Raw genomic sequence first — 15,404 nt, forward strand, 5'->3', positions numbered from 1 at the left:
AAAGGTGAGGTGGTAGAGAGTAAAGGGAGAGGAGTTTTTTTAACAGCAGGGCAACTGGATGTGGCACCCTGCCATGAGAAGGGTTTCCTTCTGGAGAAAAGGCGGCAACAGGTCCATGCTCAGGACTGAGCTGGTGGCTGGAGGTGGGAGCTCCTGAGATGTCCATGCTGCTGCTAGTCAAATCCTGCTCATGGCTCTCTCCACAATCTACTCCTTCATATCATCAGTGCAACCACATCAGTGCAGATATCTGTGCACAAATAACTCCTGGCTGGGGAGGCTGGGCCTGCCCTCCTTTGTGGTCACCCAGCTGAGGTACTCTGTGCTGGAGGCTGGGAGGCCACAGAGCCCGTCCCTGCCCAAGGCGCTCATGCAGCCACACAAGCTCTTCTCCATCTCATCAGGAATGTAAGCCCTGACGCTAGGAGGAGGTGCCTCTGTTTTGGACAAGTCTCCAGCTCCCCACACTCAGGAGTTGTTGAAAAGGGGCCACTTCACCCACGGGGATGTAGCTGTTCAGGCTGATGGCCCTCTCTCCGCACCAGGGTCTCCAGGACTCCTATTCGGTCCCCTTTGCCTCTGCATGGCTGCGTGTGCGTTACACCAGCGAGCACCACCACCATCGAGCCATCACACTTGGCCTAGCACCTTGCGCTTTCCAAGACAAAAAGAGAATTTATTTTCATTCATAACTTTCACTCCTCCCCAGGGGCCGCACGGAGCCTGGCTTACCCCAGAGCTGTGCTTACACGTGTTACAGACATGCAGGATCAAGCCAGCGAGTCCAAGGACTCAGAGCAGACAATAAGCAGACCTTTGAGTCTCCAACTTGGAAGTTGAATGATTGGCAAACAACCTCTCCTCATGAAAAATTATGTTACAGCAACACAATAGTAATGTGAGCCAAAAGTATGTCTATTCCTGATTTGTAGACCAGGTTTTAGTTATACTATAATCCTCTCAGTATGCCTGCTTAGGATCCCGCAATCACACGAGTCATGAACACTACCCACAAATCCTGCGGCTCCTATGCTGAGCAAGTGACACACCAGATGAAGAGGGATGGAAAATATACATGTGGAATTGTTCTGGGAACTTAAAGCGCACATAACAGTAAACAAAGCAAATATGGTGCAAAACCTGTTGCTATTTTCACAGCATTTGTGAAGCAAAGCTACGTAGATGCGGAAAGATGCATGCTTCCTCACACCTCTCCTCTGATCCCAGCAAATTAAGCACAGCAGCACAAACAGCAGCAGTGATAAATAAATGCTACGCAGAGGAGCGCCTTGTCTGCTGCTGCATCGTGGGGGTGTACGTTGTGCATGCTCAGGTATAAATTTGTGTATGGGAGAGACAGTTGAATAAAGAACATTAAAATCACTTTGCCTCATGCTTCCCCTAGAGTGTGGGCTGCTGGAGAGGACTGAGCACAGACAAACTTTCATGGCGTTGCCCTTCCCCCTCCCCTCTTTCTCCAAGCTCTGTCCAAGTCAGCTTGAAAAGGCTGCTGCTGCCGTCCTCTGCCTCACTTGGGGACAGTCTTCAAGCAGTCAGTGCTAGTTTGGTCTGATAAGCAAAAACTTCCCTTTACTCCCTGTAGAAAAAGCAGTGCCACTGTTGGATACTGGAGCACTTGCAAGCACTACAGACAAATTTTGGCTAGCGGCAGAGATGTGGCTGGAAGCCAGATGACAGAGACAAGCAATATCAGTCTTTATTCTGGGGGAACCCTCTGAAAGCAAAAAGCAACTGCTAATGGCGCAGCAGCAAACAAAACACAAGCGATCCCTCACTTGTGAAAGAGAGAAAAAGAAGAATGAACTGAAGCGATCAACATGAACTTAAACCATGGCATAGGGCAAGCATGTGGTGTGCCGTATGGAAACTCAGAACAAAACAGAAAGCTTGGAACAAAATGAAATTAAAAATCTGCTTTTAGTTCAAATTACTCCACTAAAAACCTAATTGAAAATTGTGTTGAAGTTGACATGACTTTGTGACATGTTGTTCTTTGAAGACTGCATTTTCCATCCAAAAAAAGGTACTAAGAATGTTTCAATCTGGCTACCTTCTATTCAGCACGGCTAGGGAACAGTAAATCATGAGCTAAAAAATAACACCACACCATTAGTCAGCAAAAGATAGCTGTTCAGCCAGCAGACATCACAATATTTTCAAGACCCCGTACATGCTGAACACCTGGAGACAAAGGATAGCGATCATTCAAAGATGGGTTTAGAACTGTAAAGGGACTTGATAAATTAAGTTTTTAAAGACAGGCCCCATGCAGCATCCCCTTGCCCACTGCTTCTAGATTATAACCTATCTGGGAAAGGTAATCCACCTCCAAAACACATGATCCTTCTGTCTCTCTTTTCTTACAGACAAGAATGACCTCCCAGAAGCTACACAGTCCTGGAGAGCGACAGCGTTTGGTAAGCTGGAGGGTCTTCTGCTAAGCTGCCTCACAGTAATGCATCCCTGCAAAGGTATCTAAGCTGCCAAATCTAGGATTATTTGAAGACTAGATTTTAAGAGAAAATTGAAATTCTTCTTTTATGATTTTTAATAAGTACCTCAATGAAATCAGGCCATGAAGAAACAGATTAAACAGAATTAAAATTAAGAGACTGGAGCATCTCTCCTACCAGGAAAGGCTGAGAGAGCTGGGACTGTTCAGCCTAAAGAAGAGAAGGCTCAGTGGGATCTCATTAGTGTATATAAATACCTAAAGGGAGGGTGCAATGAGGACAGAACCAGGCTCTTTTCAATGCTATGCAGTGACAGGACAAGAGGCAATGGACACAAACTGGAACACGGGAAGTTCCATTTAAATATAAGAAAAGAGCTCTTTACATTAAGGGTGCTCAAACTCAGGAACAGGTAGCTCAGACAGACTGCGGAGTCCCCATTCCTGAAGATACTCAAAAGCCACCTGGACATGGTGATAGGCAATCTGCCCTGGGTGGCCCTGCTTGAGAAGGTTAAACCAGGTGACCACCAGAGGCCTCAGCCAACCTCAACCATTCTGTGATTCTGTGACAAACAGATGAGTTATCATCACTTGTATAGAAAAAATAAATAAATAAATCATGTAGTAAAAGAAAAAAAAAGTCTTCCATACTTATCATGGTAAGAAAATCTGTTCATTGGAGCAGGTTTGCATTTATTGCACTAACAGACCTTGGGAGCATAAGGAGAATAGAGGGATAGCTCCACTAAGTTCAGTTACCAGGCCTGAAGCTAGCCTAAACTGCCTATATGTAAAACTCAAACACACTTGCAACATTAAAGTATAAAACCCTACCCATAAATTTTCAGCTCCCCCCTGTTACATTCATTAAGTTCAGTGGTGAGAGCAGAGAGCTAATTTCCATTGGCAAACTCTGCGGTTGTATTAGTGAACAACCAGAGTGGGAGCTGAAAAAACTATAATCAGAGCAAAAGGCAATGGATAGTCTATTTCAGTTCTTGCTCTCTGTCCTCTAAGGAATAATACAATCACAGAAACTGGAGACAGAAAAACACCTCGTAGGTTATATAGTTTATTTGCCTGCCAGTGTGAGATTCTTCCCTACAATAATTTTTAACACTTGCCTTTGCCAAGCTAAGAGCAGTGTGTCACTTCTAAGGAAAATGAGCTTATTATGAGACTCCTCAGACACTGCACTTTGCAGTACCCAATAGATCACGGTGCTGCATCATATAACAGGGAAGGTGCCAAATTGTTCAGACAACATGCTGTACAAGCCTAGCCCGAAACAGGAGAGCCAGCTACATGACAGCATCTCTCTGAGTGCTGGGCCCCAGTGTACATTCTCTTGTCTCCTTGCTACAACACAGCATCCTCTCCCTGCTCAAGTCACCGCGGATCAGTCCTGGAACACAGGTGTGAGACGTGCAACCATGGTGCCCAGTGGCATTAGGGTGCAAGAAATACCTAAAGCTTTGAAGTGTGAGGTCATTTTGCAAGTCTCATACTCAGTGGCAGCTTTACCTTCTCACTGGTCCTCCAGTGGTCCAGCCTGGTCCCAGGGGGATCCTGCTGAAGGCAGAGCCTGGACAGAAGAATTTCCTGCTGGAAGGAGAGAAACTTCACGTACCAGAGTCCTGCCCTGCTGAGAAGCCCTTCAAGACCCCTAGTCTCTTCTACCATGCAAAGGACTTCAAAAAACACAACTCCAACAGCAGTCACTCAAAGGTGTTCACAAAAAGAAGAAAAGCAACCCTAAAAGAGGTATCTGGAAAAGCACTGACCGCAACAAAAACCATGCGGAGATGATGTCAGAAAGCTGATGCAGTAAGCCTCTCTAAACACCCAGTTCCATGGGAAGCACTGTCTTGAAGATACACTGAGGGGTTTCTACTTCTTACCTAACCCACTCTGGTGAAGTATTTGAGGTGTCATCTTCTCCTAGGCAATAGTTTCCTTGCAAGGTTTTCTAAATTGCACAAAGCACAGAGCCCATCTGAACATTTTCAGTATATTTGTTTCCCATCTGTAAGTGTACTTGGAGATTTTCAACCACGTTTCTATCTCAGAGAATTAACCAAGGAAGTCTGCCACACTAACTGCCCAGGATTAGGAAACACAGAGCATTCTGTAGCTAGTTAAAAAATAAAATAAAATAAAATAGTCCCTTACTTTGAACTTTAAATACAGAAAAGCCCATTAAAACAATTATATTAAAATATTAAGGTAGCACTAAATAAATTAAGGCACACTAAAATTACAGTTGTTCACATAACCTTAGCTCGTTCACCATAAGAATGTGCATTATAAACAGCCTTTTCTTCCCAGACACTTGCTGTTTTTCCACATATTTAAACACAGATGTGGGTGCTTAGCAACTGTGAAACAAAATCATTTACTTAAATAACTAAGTATAGATTAAATTACTTCACTTTATATATGTACTTTAAAAATATTGTATCTGTTTTATAATATTTTACACCTAGAGAGACAGACTCCTCATATATGGATTCCAAAAATTATTCACTTACCTTCGCATATAAGCTATGAAATAGGGATTTGTGTCTGCTCTGTGTGTATCTGTGTGAGTGTATGTGTCTGTGCATGAATACTTTGCATACAGGTTACCTACATTTACAATGGGTAGCAACAAGAAAAAAAAAAAGAAAAGAACTTATTAAAATGTTAAAAGTATTTGAATAATGTGAAAATAAATGTAGTTATACCATGTAAAGGTCTGTATCATTCAGCATATCAAAAATTGTTATAAGCATAAACACTTATTGCTTTTAGAAACGTCCATATTTCAAACTGGAGACAAACAGGAAAATAATGAAAGTTCCAACAGTTCAGAAACATCGTGTAGCCACCTAACTGCAGCCTTTCACTAACATTCCTAAATACAGAAGGTGGATTTTTTAAGTTACACAAAACAAAGTCTGTATAAAAGGTTTTGCTGAATGAATTAGTCAACAGCATACAACATGTTTTCTCAGAGCGTCCATTATTTTGCATCACTTATTTTAAGCAACACAAAGCTTTGGAGCAGAAAGAATACGTTTTGTTAAACCAATTAGTCTACCTGCACAAAACAGAGGTTTTTTTAAGCACACAAAGTTTTCTTCAGATCTCTTACCTATTTGTTTCCTGTATTGGTCAACAGGAGTCCTTGCTGTAGAGGCATCTTTTCTACCCATTGTTTTCAATTTGAAAATCACTGTCAGTACCAGAAGAAAAGAAGAAAAAAGAAAAAAAAAAAGACATTATTCCTAAATAACTTACTAAGGAAATAAATGTTTTCTAACACCAACAGAAACTGTAACAAACAGCATTTACTATATTACACACAAAGATGGAAGCCTACCCAGAGACACCGAGACACCAGAGTTAATCATCACCATTCTAAAAACCATTAGATAAATTCTAAACATACCTTTTCCCCCACTGCATAGGTTATTAACATTACCAAATACTTGTTACCTTGAGTTCAAAAAAAAAAAAAAGTATTTTAAACTGATTGTTCTGTAATTTAGCTTTCAGTACCACCATTGAATTTCATTCCATGTATATATGTAGATATATATATTTAGTAAACCACAGAGGGAATGCAGCATTGTGAGCTTCTCCTATTAGTGGTAAACACATCTATGCAATGGGCAGGGGTCTGAGGCAGGACTAGGCAGGGTGTTTGCACCCACAGGCGTACCTAGTCAAAAAAACTAAGGGATTTCTCCCCAGGCCACCTTGAGCAGAAGATAAGAACAGATACCTAAAATACAGCAATCTCCCACTCTCCTACCTTCCTGCCATGGTCTTTAGAGATCCACAAATGGAAAGAACATGGAGATTGATGGTGAAAGCTGTGAAATCTTCTGTGAACAAGCATCACTGAGCAGCAATCGAGCAACCCCCCAGTACACCCAAGTAACGTGCAGTGCCTTAATGGGCCACCATTCATACCCTCACAGGGTTGCTACAAATGTCTCAAGAGATACCGTAAGAATGATGCTCATTTCATCCTCTTTTCTATAATCAAAAAATACCTGGCAAGTCACGTTCATTGCTGAAAACACTAGTTTTGAAACTTTTCCGCTGGGCTGAAGACAACCCTTCTCACAGTGATAAATCCCACCGTGTGAAGACATCCCTTATCCTACCGATGCCTTCACCCCACATTTGATCATATCTATGGCACAAACGTCCTACCACCTAGCCCTGTGCACACCGGAGGACTGATGTTCTCCAGAAGCGCCAGATTTACCATCTCAAGCCCAGAGCAACTCCAGCAAGCGCAACTGTTGGCCAAGATGCGGCACAAGATTAAGTATTTGCCGTTTCCCAATGGACCTTGACGAGGACAGTGCCAAGGGCAAACTCCTGCGTCACCACAAACCGTCTGCAGATTGAGCACATACAGCCTTGAAGGATGGACAAGTTCCATGTTAGGCACCACCAGCTGCTAGGGGAGTGCCCCCCGGTTCTGCCAAGGCACACTGTCTGGGGAGCGTAGCCCCTGAAGGCACTGCCATGCCAAACCATGCGCAGAAACACATGCCAAGTCTCTGCTGAATGGGCTACGGTCAGCGTCACAGCCTTCAACAGCCACGGTATTACATTCTTAACTTCAAACAAGGTTCGAAGTAGACGATCCCATCAGTGATTTGTGCATTTAAAACCATACAATCTCTTTTTCTGTATTTATCTCTTTTATAAGATTTATTAACATTTAATGTCAAATAGCAAAACTGTCGCAACAGAGACTGAACCAGGCTCCTTTAATTCAAAGGGTGGGATATGGGATGTAAAATGAACTTTGGTGCTCAAAAATCAGCAACATTTGCTAATGCAATAACAAGATATAAAAGAATATTGCTATTTTTTAATCTGAACTGAAAACTCAATTATAGTGTTCTAATGTTTCCACACATTACTGTGGTTTAATTCAGAGAATATTCTCATTTTATCTAAAATGCATAAGCAGGAAGCTGTAATCCATCGGGGTTCTTCCCCCTCTATTATGCTTCCCAGATATTCTCTTGACTGATACTCTCAACATAGCATTCACGTTGTAATAACAAGAGTGGAAAATAAAGGTAACACTCCAACTTCCAGCTAGTTGAGGAGATAACAGATATTTTTTGTGCTGCAGAACTAGTTCTTGGCTTCTTTTATGCAAGAAACTGTTTTGACTTGCCTTTTGCAATTTCAATAGCCTGCAAATGTTTTGTAACAAAATGTCAGCTGTGAAAGATGTTTGCAGTCTTAGCAGTGCCAACAAAACACAAGAAGAGGAAGCAGACAAAATTATTTCCCGTTATTTGGGAACACGGCTGGCCTACTTTAGCAGAGCCTCTGCCCGCGTGGCTCGGCACCACGGACCCCGGCATCTAGAACCTGAAAAGGCTGCGGCTCTCCTTTGTTCTTCAAAGCCACGCAGCCATCATCCTGCATTTCCACCGCTTTGATGGTTAGATAGCAAACTCCCGGGAAACCCACGGAGACATTAGCACATACAGCCGCAACGTCTAATAAGACAGCTATTTGCATAAAAGATCAGCCACAATTTAAAACGTGTTGTGATAGATGTGGAAGGGGAATAGCAGATCTATATTAGCATGTACGAAACCATGCTTGTTTTCACAATGTAATTCCCCGGGGACCGTGGCTCATCACCTTCTCTTGCGAAGAATCCTCCGTTCCCCGAGGAAGTAACTTGCTACGAGCCAGAGTTAAACTGAAATATGGATTAATAAGAGATAGTATTTATTATGTATGAATCTCGCTGTAGGAATGGCTTCAAACGCAACTTTTCTGATCAGATTTCCGTAAAGAAAAAGCCAGGATCCTTTATGACTCCTGAAACCACCTGAAAAGAGCCATTCCCCCATTTAAAATAGCAGCGGTCATCATCCCGCAGCAATCGGTCATGTTAAATTTGCTGCAGGAAATTTGTCTTTTTCCGCTGTCTTGGGCAGCCCCAGCCCCTCCGACACCAGCAGGTTGAGGACCCGGCCTCTTCTCCATCTCTCTGCAGAAGAGGGACCACATGGAGCAACATGCGGCAGCTGTCGGGTCCCTGGCACGTCAACGATTTTGCGACCACCTGAAAAGATGCAACGGAGCTGCTCTTTTCACTGGCTACTAAACGTACTGCAAGAGTGATTTCAGATCACATGAAGTCACCGTGAGCTCTCAACTTCCGAGCTTCTTCAAAAGAGGATTTTAAGAAAATGAAGCGAGGTTGACTGGAATGATTATTTGTTTATTGCTATTTCACAGACTCTACAAGGTCAAAAGGATTTCTTTGTTTTTGTGGTTTCCTTAATTGTTTTCTCACCGTCTTTCCCTTCCCGCCTAGTAATTCACTTTTGAAGGCTTACACCCTCAGAAGAACAGATGATTTTTCTTTTCCTCCTGTTCTATTCATTAGCAGTGACTGATAATAATTAATGCACACAATAAATTGCCTATTATCACCTCCAACCGTCAATAGCATTTTGTGTTATAAAACAGTTCTGAAAGTCCATTCAAGGGCTGACCACAAGTGTTTAAATCCCAACGCACAATTCTTGACCAAAAAAAAAAAAAAAAGAAAGAAAGGTAAAGTCATTATGTTAATGAAACAGAAATATGCTGTGATTGACTTCAAAAATAATAATAAAAAATAAGTGCAGGGACTATATAGCACAAAGACTGCACTTTATGCATTCATGGTGCAATACAAATGATTAATAATAGTAATAAAGCTTGGAGTGTCTATCAGAGAACACACAAAGACCTACATATGTGCATACGTACAAACTACCTTAGCAGTGATATTTGACAGTCTCCTATGTCTGAATTCTTCAACAATAAGCTGCCTCAGTATTAACAGAGGACACCTTAAAACAATAAAAATAATCTATGGGATGACTATTTTTGTTGCTGAAATATAGCTAGTCAGTTTAAAGAAACACTTACAAAAAAGAACACTGCAGAACAGAAAAGTACTGTGACAAGTTGTAATTGAAAATGCAGGTGAATGCACAATGAATATCTGCATATATTAAGAAACACCTTATCTTTAATTACAAATGGATATCAAACTTAAAATTCCTTTTTTGTTGTCTTTTTGTTGGATGCAATGCAGGTTAATAATTTCAACTCATAACCCAAACCGTTTCTGAGTATGATTCAAAGCCTACTGTCAGTGAAAGAACTGTTTTTCATCAGTCACTTCCATAGTCCACAGTTTAATAAATAACAGATATTATGGTTCTTACAAGATACACGAGATAAAAAATAGCCTTTTAGCCTCCTCAGGTAAAATCCAAGGAAGGCACTGGATTCTCTGTGATCATCAAAGAATAGGTAGCTCTGCACTTAAAGTGAGAACACGTCTGCAAATATATATTTTGGACATTATTGCTGATATTTTAATTGGCTATTTTGTGTACCACCTAATTACAGTAACCGTATTCTGTGCATAGCAAAGGAAGGAATTTAATGCAAGCAACCAGCAGCCAAAACTGCAGGAATAATGCAACTGAATATTTTATTCACACTTTGGTCAGGAATAAGAATTTAAAAAGCTTTACCAGTACTTAAAAAACATTCACTGGCTGACCTAAACATGTCTTATTCATAAGTCTTACAGCAGTCTTCACCGTTCCTCTGGAAACTTTCTCTCAAAGGATGAGCGTGCTATTTCAAAGGAAAAAAATACTTGCCCATAGTGCTTCTGGTAGAATCTAGCTCTGCTTTCCTTGGGGACTTTTTATTTCCTTTTTTTTTTTTTTTTTTTTAATAAAAGGAATTAAGGAATTTAACGCATTTTTAATTTAATTTGATCTTGGAAGTAGTGGAGATCACTTTAAATTCAGTTAAATTTGGAAAAAAAATAACCAAAAAAAAAGCCCGAAATGTACAAAGTCAGGTGGAAAAAACGTTGCTCAAATAACCCACGGTTATATCCATGTAGGAATTACAACTTTTATTCTGCCACGTACCAGGCTGTTTGGTAGCTCCATGTAAGCAGTAGGAACAGAACTCCCATTGCTACTTCCAGGAAAACTTCTTTGTGCTTCGGGGAAAGGTGCTGCTCTGCTCTTAGTTACACAACACCTACGAAACCCATGAAATTAGCTCCAAATTTATGTTCAAAGGCAGTACACGGGTAATAATATTCCACACGAACACTTAGTATATTCTCTGGGCCATTTCAAAATCCTGAGCATTCATCATAACCCATTATGAAAAATAAATTCCAACAACAACCCAGATTAGTTCCACCTAATTTCAGGAATGTGAGACACCTAAATTCTGCACAAAGGCCACCTCGACTACCTTTGCAGTGAAAGAAGAGATGCAATGGTAAGAAAACCAAATCCAAATCACCTCTAGCAGTTCTGCTTCTGGGAGACTATGCTCCTAGATTGCAAAAACAAAGATTTTTAGATTTTTTGAAAGACTTCATAATGATGTAAATTTGTGTTTTGTGTTTCTTTTATTTATTTTTTTTTTTTTTTAGCAAAAAGAGACTTAAAATTGTCAGAGGTTCCTTCTATGCCCAGCAAAGTTTGTCACAACTTCTACAGGAAGAAAAAACAAAATGTACTTGGCCAAAACTCACTTATAAAAACATTATTTAGACAGAATATATCTGTACAGTAATTGGTTTTGCAGTACTACTTATAAAAAGCATGGCATTTTGCAGATGTGTGTTCCTATTTTAGGGGTTATATGCACCTTACATTTACTTTTCATTATTAGGATTTTTTATTTGTCTCCAGAACCAAATTCCCTACGGATTTCAGAGCTGAACAGAGCTATACCATCTGTGAAACATTTATAAGTTTTAATTTGAAGACAGATCTTCGTCCAACCAAATTTAAAATTGCAAACTTTCAAAGCTGAAAGTTTTTTTGTAAGAATAAATGACGGCATTGGTGCGTCAAGAAAATACCCTTGAAGTTCACGAAGGAGAAAAGCATCCATGTGGTTCACTTCTGCCTTGCCAGACAGTTCAACATGTAGTATTTCCCAAAGGAAAGAGCTAAAGGGGAAATCACTGCTAAAGGGAAAATTATACAATAAATGACACCATATGCGGTATTTCAGAACTAACATTCTTCAAAATACCATAATCTGTTTAAACATTTTAGGGGGTTATGGTAGAACTCAGAGGTAAATGGGTGGAAAGAGGCTCGGGCGAGCACCTAGCCCACCCTGTGCTCTCTGCCACCTGAGTTAAAACTTCATCAAGTCCGGAGCAACCATGGGAAGCAATTACTTGTTCTGCCTCAGCACGTGAAGCAGCCGCAGCGAAGGTTTCGTGGCTCAGTTAAATACAGGCAGCTTTATTCCTGCTTTGATCGCCAGCACGCACACCTTCAGCACTCATTTCCTTTGATGAAGTAGGGAATAATTTAAATAACAGGTATAAAGCAAGGGGTCAGAGACCTTAAATTTAAAAATCAGCTAAGTCTGTCTAAGCACTTCACTTTTAATATGTTATGAAGTTACAACTCTTGCATTTAGTAGAGCACCACGTGGCTTCACTGAGCTCCTATCCCCAGACCTCAGAAACTTTGCTTTGCCCTGCTGGATGGCACTGTGTGGGAACAGCAACTTCTTCCTTCCCTTCTCTGAATTAGAAAATAATCCCTCTATTCTTTGTTGCGTTGGTTTTGAGAAGTGACAAAAACCCGATTTTTTCCAGATGTTACTGCTTTCCTGGATTTGCCACAGGTCATAGCTTGCTGGGTGCTTTAATTATACACACTTTCTAATTCCTCATTTGAAGATCTTAAGCTTAGGCTCATCTTTGATGGAAATAAAATTCTTATTTCCTCCTTAAATTAGAAGAAATATTTAGGGACTAATTATACTTCCCTTCAGCATGTTCACCTTAAACTGGAGGTCACAACCACCCAGAGGACCGAATGTCTGATTTTTGACATTTTCAGTGTTGCAAAACGGGACACAACCTTCAGTGAGAATAAAATAGTAAGTTTTTGAAGTTATTCACAATAAATAAATCCATATTAATATCTTTGTTGTTTCCATTGTGACCTTTTTTTTTTTTTTTTTTTTTGCTGGTGTTGTACCATTAAAAATACATAATTTCTGAGTGAATTATTTAAAAATTAGAACTGTTTAAAGAAATACATCAAAATAAGATATTTTGAAACCGGTGGAGTTTTTCCTTGCCTCTCATCCCATCTTTCAAAAAATGTTTTTAAAGTACATTAGGCTACGTTTCAGCCTATTTTTTCCCATTATTTCTATTACTGATATCCCACCTACTTTGACTTCATTTTCATTGAACTTTGTCTAGCGTTCATGGTGAAATACATCTCTCAGCAAATAGTCCATCCCCGCCTGCCAATCAGCCTAATAAATAGAAACCAGAAGAAAAAGAAGAGAGAATAGCCACAAATCAGCCACAAAGGCAAAAAGCTGGGAGGCAGACAAGCGTGTCCTTCTGGTCCATATTTCACTGCAGTGTAATACAATGTCCCATCACACATGACTTCGAGCCATAATAATTGCTAAAACTGGCCACCATGCTTTTAGTCTAACGATTGCCTCACTTCTTACCTTGAGCAAGCACGCAACAGTTGAAAGCAGGCTACAAATGGCAGCAGCAAATAAGGCTTCAGCACACGTAGACCTAATTGTAACACTTCAGCAAAACTGAATTATTAGCTCCATCACAAAACCCGGTATTCGAAAGGACTTAATGTTCAGAATATTTTTTTTTCCCCCTCTGAAACTACTGCAGCTCAATAAGTATTAAATCGCCTCATCTGTAAATGAAGAAAAACAGTTGTATGCCCCTTTCGTTGTCTCCCATGATATTTTAGGGATTCGGGAAAGCAACTAAGCTTTATATATATATATATATATATACACACACACACACACATATATATATATTCTAGTCACTATGTAAAAGAACCATTAAGTGTAAAGAGTTGAGTTTAGTGGGTTTGGCGGGCTTGGCATCTACATTTTTTTCTGTTTTCCAATAACTGATTGAAGACAGAATAACCTGTGAACCTTCCCCGTAAAGACCAGAAGATGAAGCTGACATGCATTTCCTTAGCCTAAATGCACCACATCATTTTTGCATTTTTTCTTCAAAATTGTCTGAGGTGAAAACCAGTAGAAAACCAGAATCTACAGGATTTAGCACTAACATAGCAAATGTAAAGTTCAGCCCTACAGCACTTAATAATGAGCTTAATAGTCCGGCTTAGTGAACAGACCCATAGATGTTAGCAGCAGCATTTTCAAAACCAAGTCCTACTCTACTGGCTTTGAAGGATTAGGCCATAATTGGGTGCAGAGTTTAATACAGCTTAAATAACATCGGTTCAGTAGGTTCCAAAGTAGTTCGAAACAATAGCCCAAGCACACTCTCTGCAGATTACATCTAAATTGCTCAAGACTTGGCTCTCCTGAAACCTACCTAGACAGCCCATTAAACACAATGATTTTTAAGACAAAGAACAAAGTAATAGTGTACACGATACCATCTCTTGAAGAGGTTTATATTCTATTTGGGAAAAAAAAAAAAGTGAGCATAAAATCATTGATATCTATCAAAATATGAATCCTGAAAAAAAAAATGAATTAAAGGAGTGTATCAAAAGCAGGATAAAACCTTCATATGTGGAAACAGTCAAATGAAAAAAATGAACTCTGATAGACATCAGAAAATGTGTTAAACTCTTTTGTTGCCTTGTTTCAAGGCAAAGAGTACAAGCTGGAGTGTAGCTGGAAAGAAAAGGCAGCAAAAAGAAAAAACAGCAGACAGAAGAAAAATGTCAGTTGGAATAATGGCAGGTTATGTGAACTTTTGAAGGTGCCTGGTGCAATCATTCAGGCACATCTGCCTGGGTCCTTCCTACAGCCTTCCTTGTAAGACCGTGGGATGGGAGGAGACTGTGTCCCTATCTATTGCCAGTATTCCCAAAATCTCAAAGTGTGTGGGTGTGTCACAAGGAAGCAGAAATTTTGCTGCAAATTCCATTGTCCAGGAGAACGCCAGAGGAGAGGATGGCACCAACGGAGATGAACACACAGAAAAAATGCAGTCATTTGGATGTCTGAAGTCACACAAAATTGTATTTATTGTGAAAATATTAGTAGAATACAAAATCAGGAGGAGGGGGAAACACTGCCTGAAACAGAGCCTGGTAGATCGCGCCTGACCAACAAAAACCACTGGAGCATACAGTAAAACGAGTCCTGGCTGGCTTTGGTAAGAATCATAGAATCATAGAATGAATATAGAAGAACAAAAATTCGACACTAATAGCAAAAGAAACTGCAGGTCTGTTTTCCTCCTGGTACACACTAAGCCTTACGGCCATCCTGGTTATTTCCATACTTTTTTTTTCTTTTTCTTTTTTTTCTTATAAGGTATGAAAACCTACACTAGTATAGTCTAATATAGTACAAGCATCTTTCCAGCTTTTCGCTCTTCCCAGCACTGACAGTGCTCAGGTCAGGATTGCTCAAAAGCAGACAGGTTTGGTCAGAGAGCCATTGCCCTGAGCTTTTTCTTCCAAATACCATTCCCTCCCCTTGATGGTCTCCTCGAGGTACAGCACAGATTCTATAGAGTCCTTCTATGGTCAGGATACAGAATTGAACACAGCCTATACAATATACATTACTTGTGTGCAGTAAATGACAGAATGCAAGTACTTTGGATTCTCTACTCTGCATATATGGCTATGTTTTAGCACTGTACCCACATTTAGATCATAATTTCCATGGGTATATATAAACACACATGAAGATAAACAGGCTCTCTTCTCATGTAGAACTGGAAGAATTCATCCAGAAGCTTCGCTTCGTAAATCATTTCAGATGTATTTTACTGAAGCCATAAAGGATATTAGCAAGTGCACTGGGACCTTTTGTTTTAAATTAC

General features: G+C 40.2%; 1 protein-coding gene and 1 long non-coding RNA gene across 5 annotated transcripts in view; one reads left to right on the plus strand and one right to left on the minus strand.

Annotated features, from left to right (window-relative positions):
- The window catches only part of TRIQK (triple QxxK/R motif containing), a 63,143-nt gene that overhangs the window by 39,558 nt on the left and 8,181 nt on the right, over positions 1-15,404 (minus strand). For all 4 annotated transcript variants that reach the window (XM_080582870.1, XM_080582869.1, XM_080582868.1 and 1 more), the window contains exon 2: positions 5,613-5,693. In XM_080582870.1, the coding sequence (XP_080438996.1) occupies positions 5,613-5,673 (61 nt within the window). In that variant the 5' untranslated portion in view covers positions 5,674-5,693. The remainder of the gene's footprint in view (positions 1-5,612; positions 5,694-15,404) is intronic.
- Positions 1-15,404, plus strand: part of LOC308191000 — a 159,991-nt gene that overhangs the window by 24,816 nt on the left and 119,771 nt on the right. The gene's annotated exons all lie outside the window — the stretch shown is intronic.

Source organism: Anser brachyrhynchus, assembly GCF_964034855.1.
Source record: "Anser brachyrhynchus genome assembly, chromosome: 2".
Classification (NCBI taxonomy): domain Eukaryota; kingdom Metazoa; phylum Chordata; class Aves; order Anseriformes; family Anatidae; genus Anser; species Anser brachyrhynchus.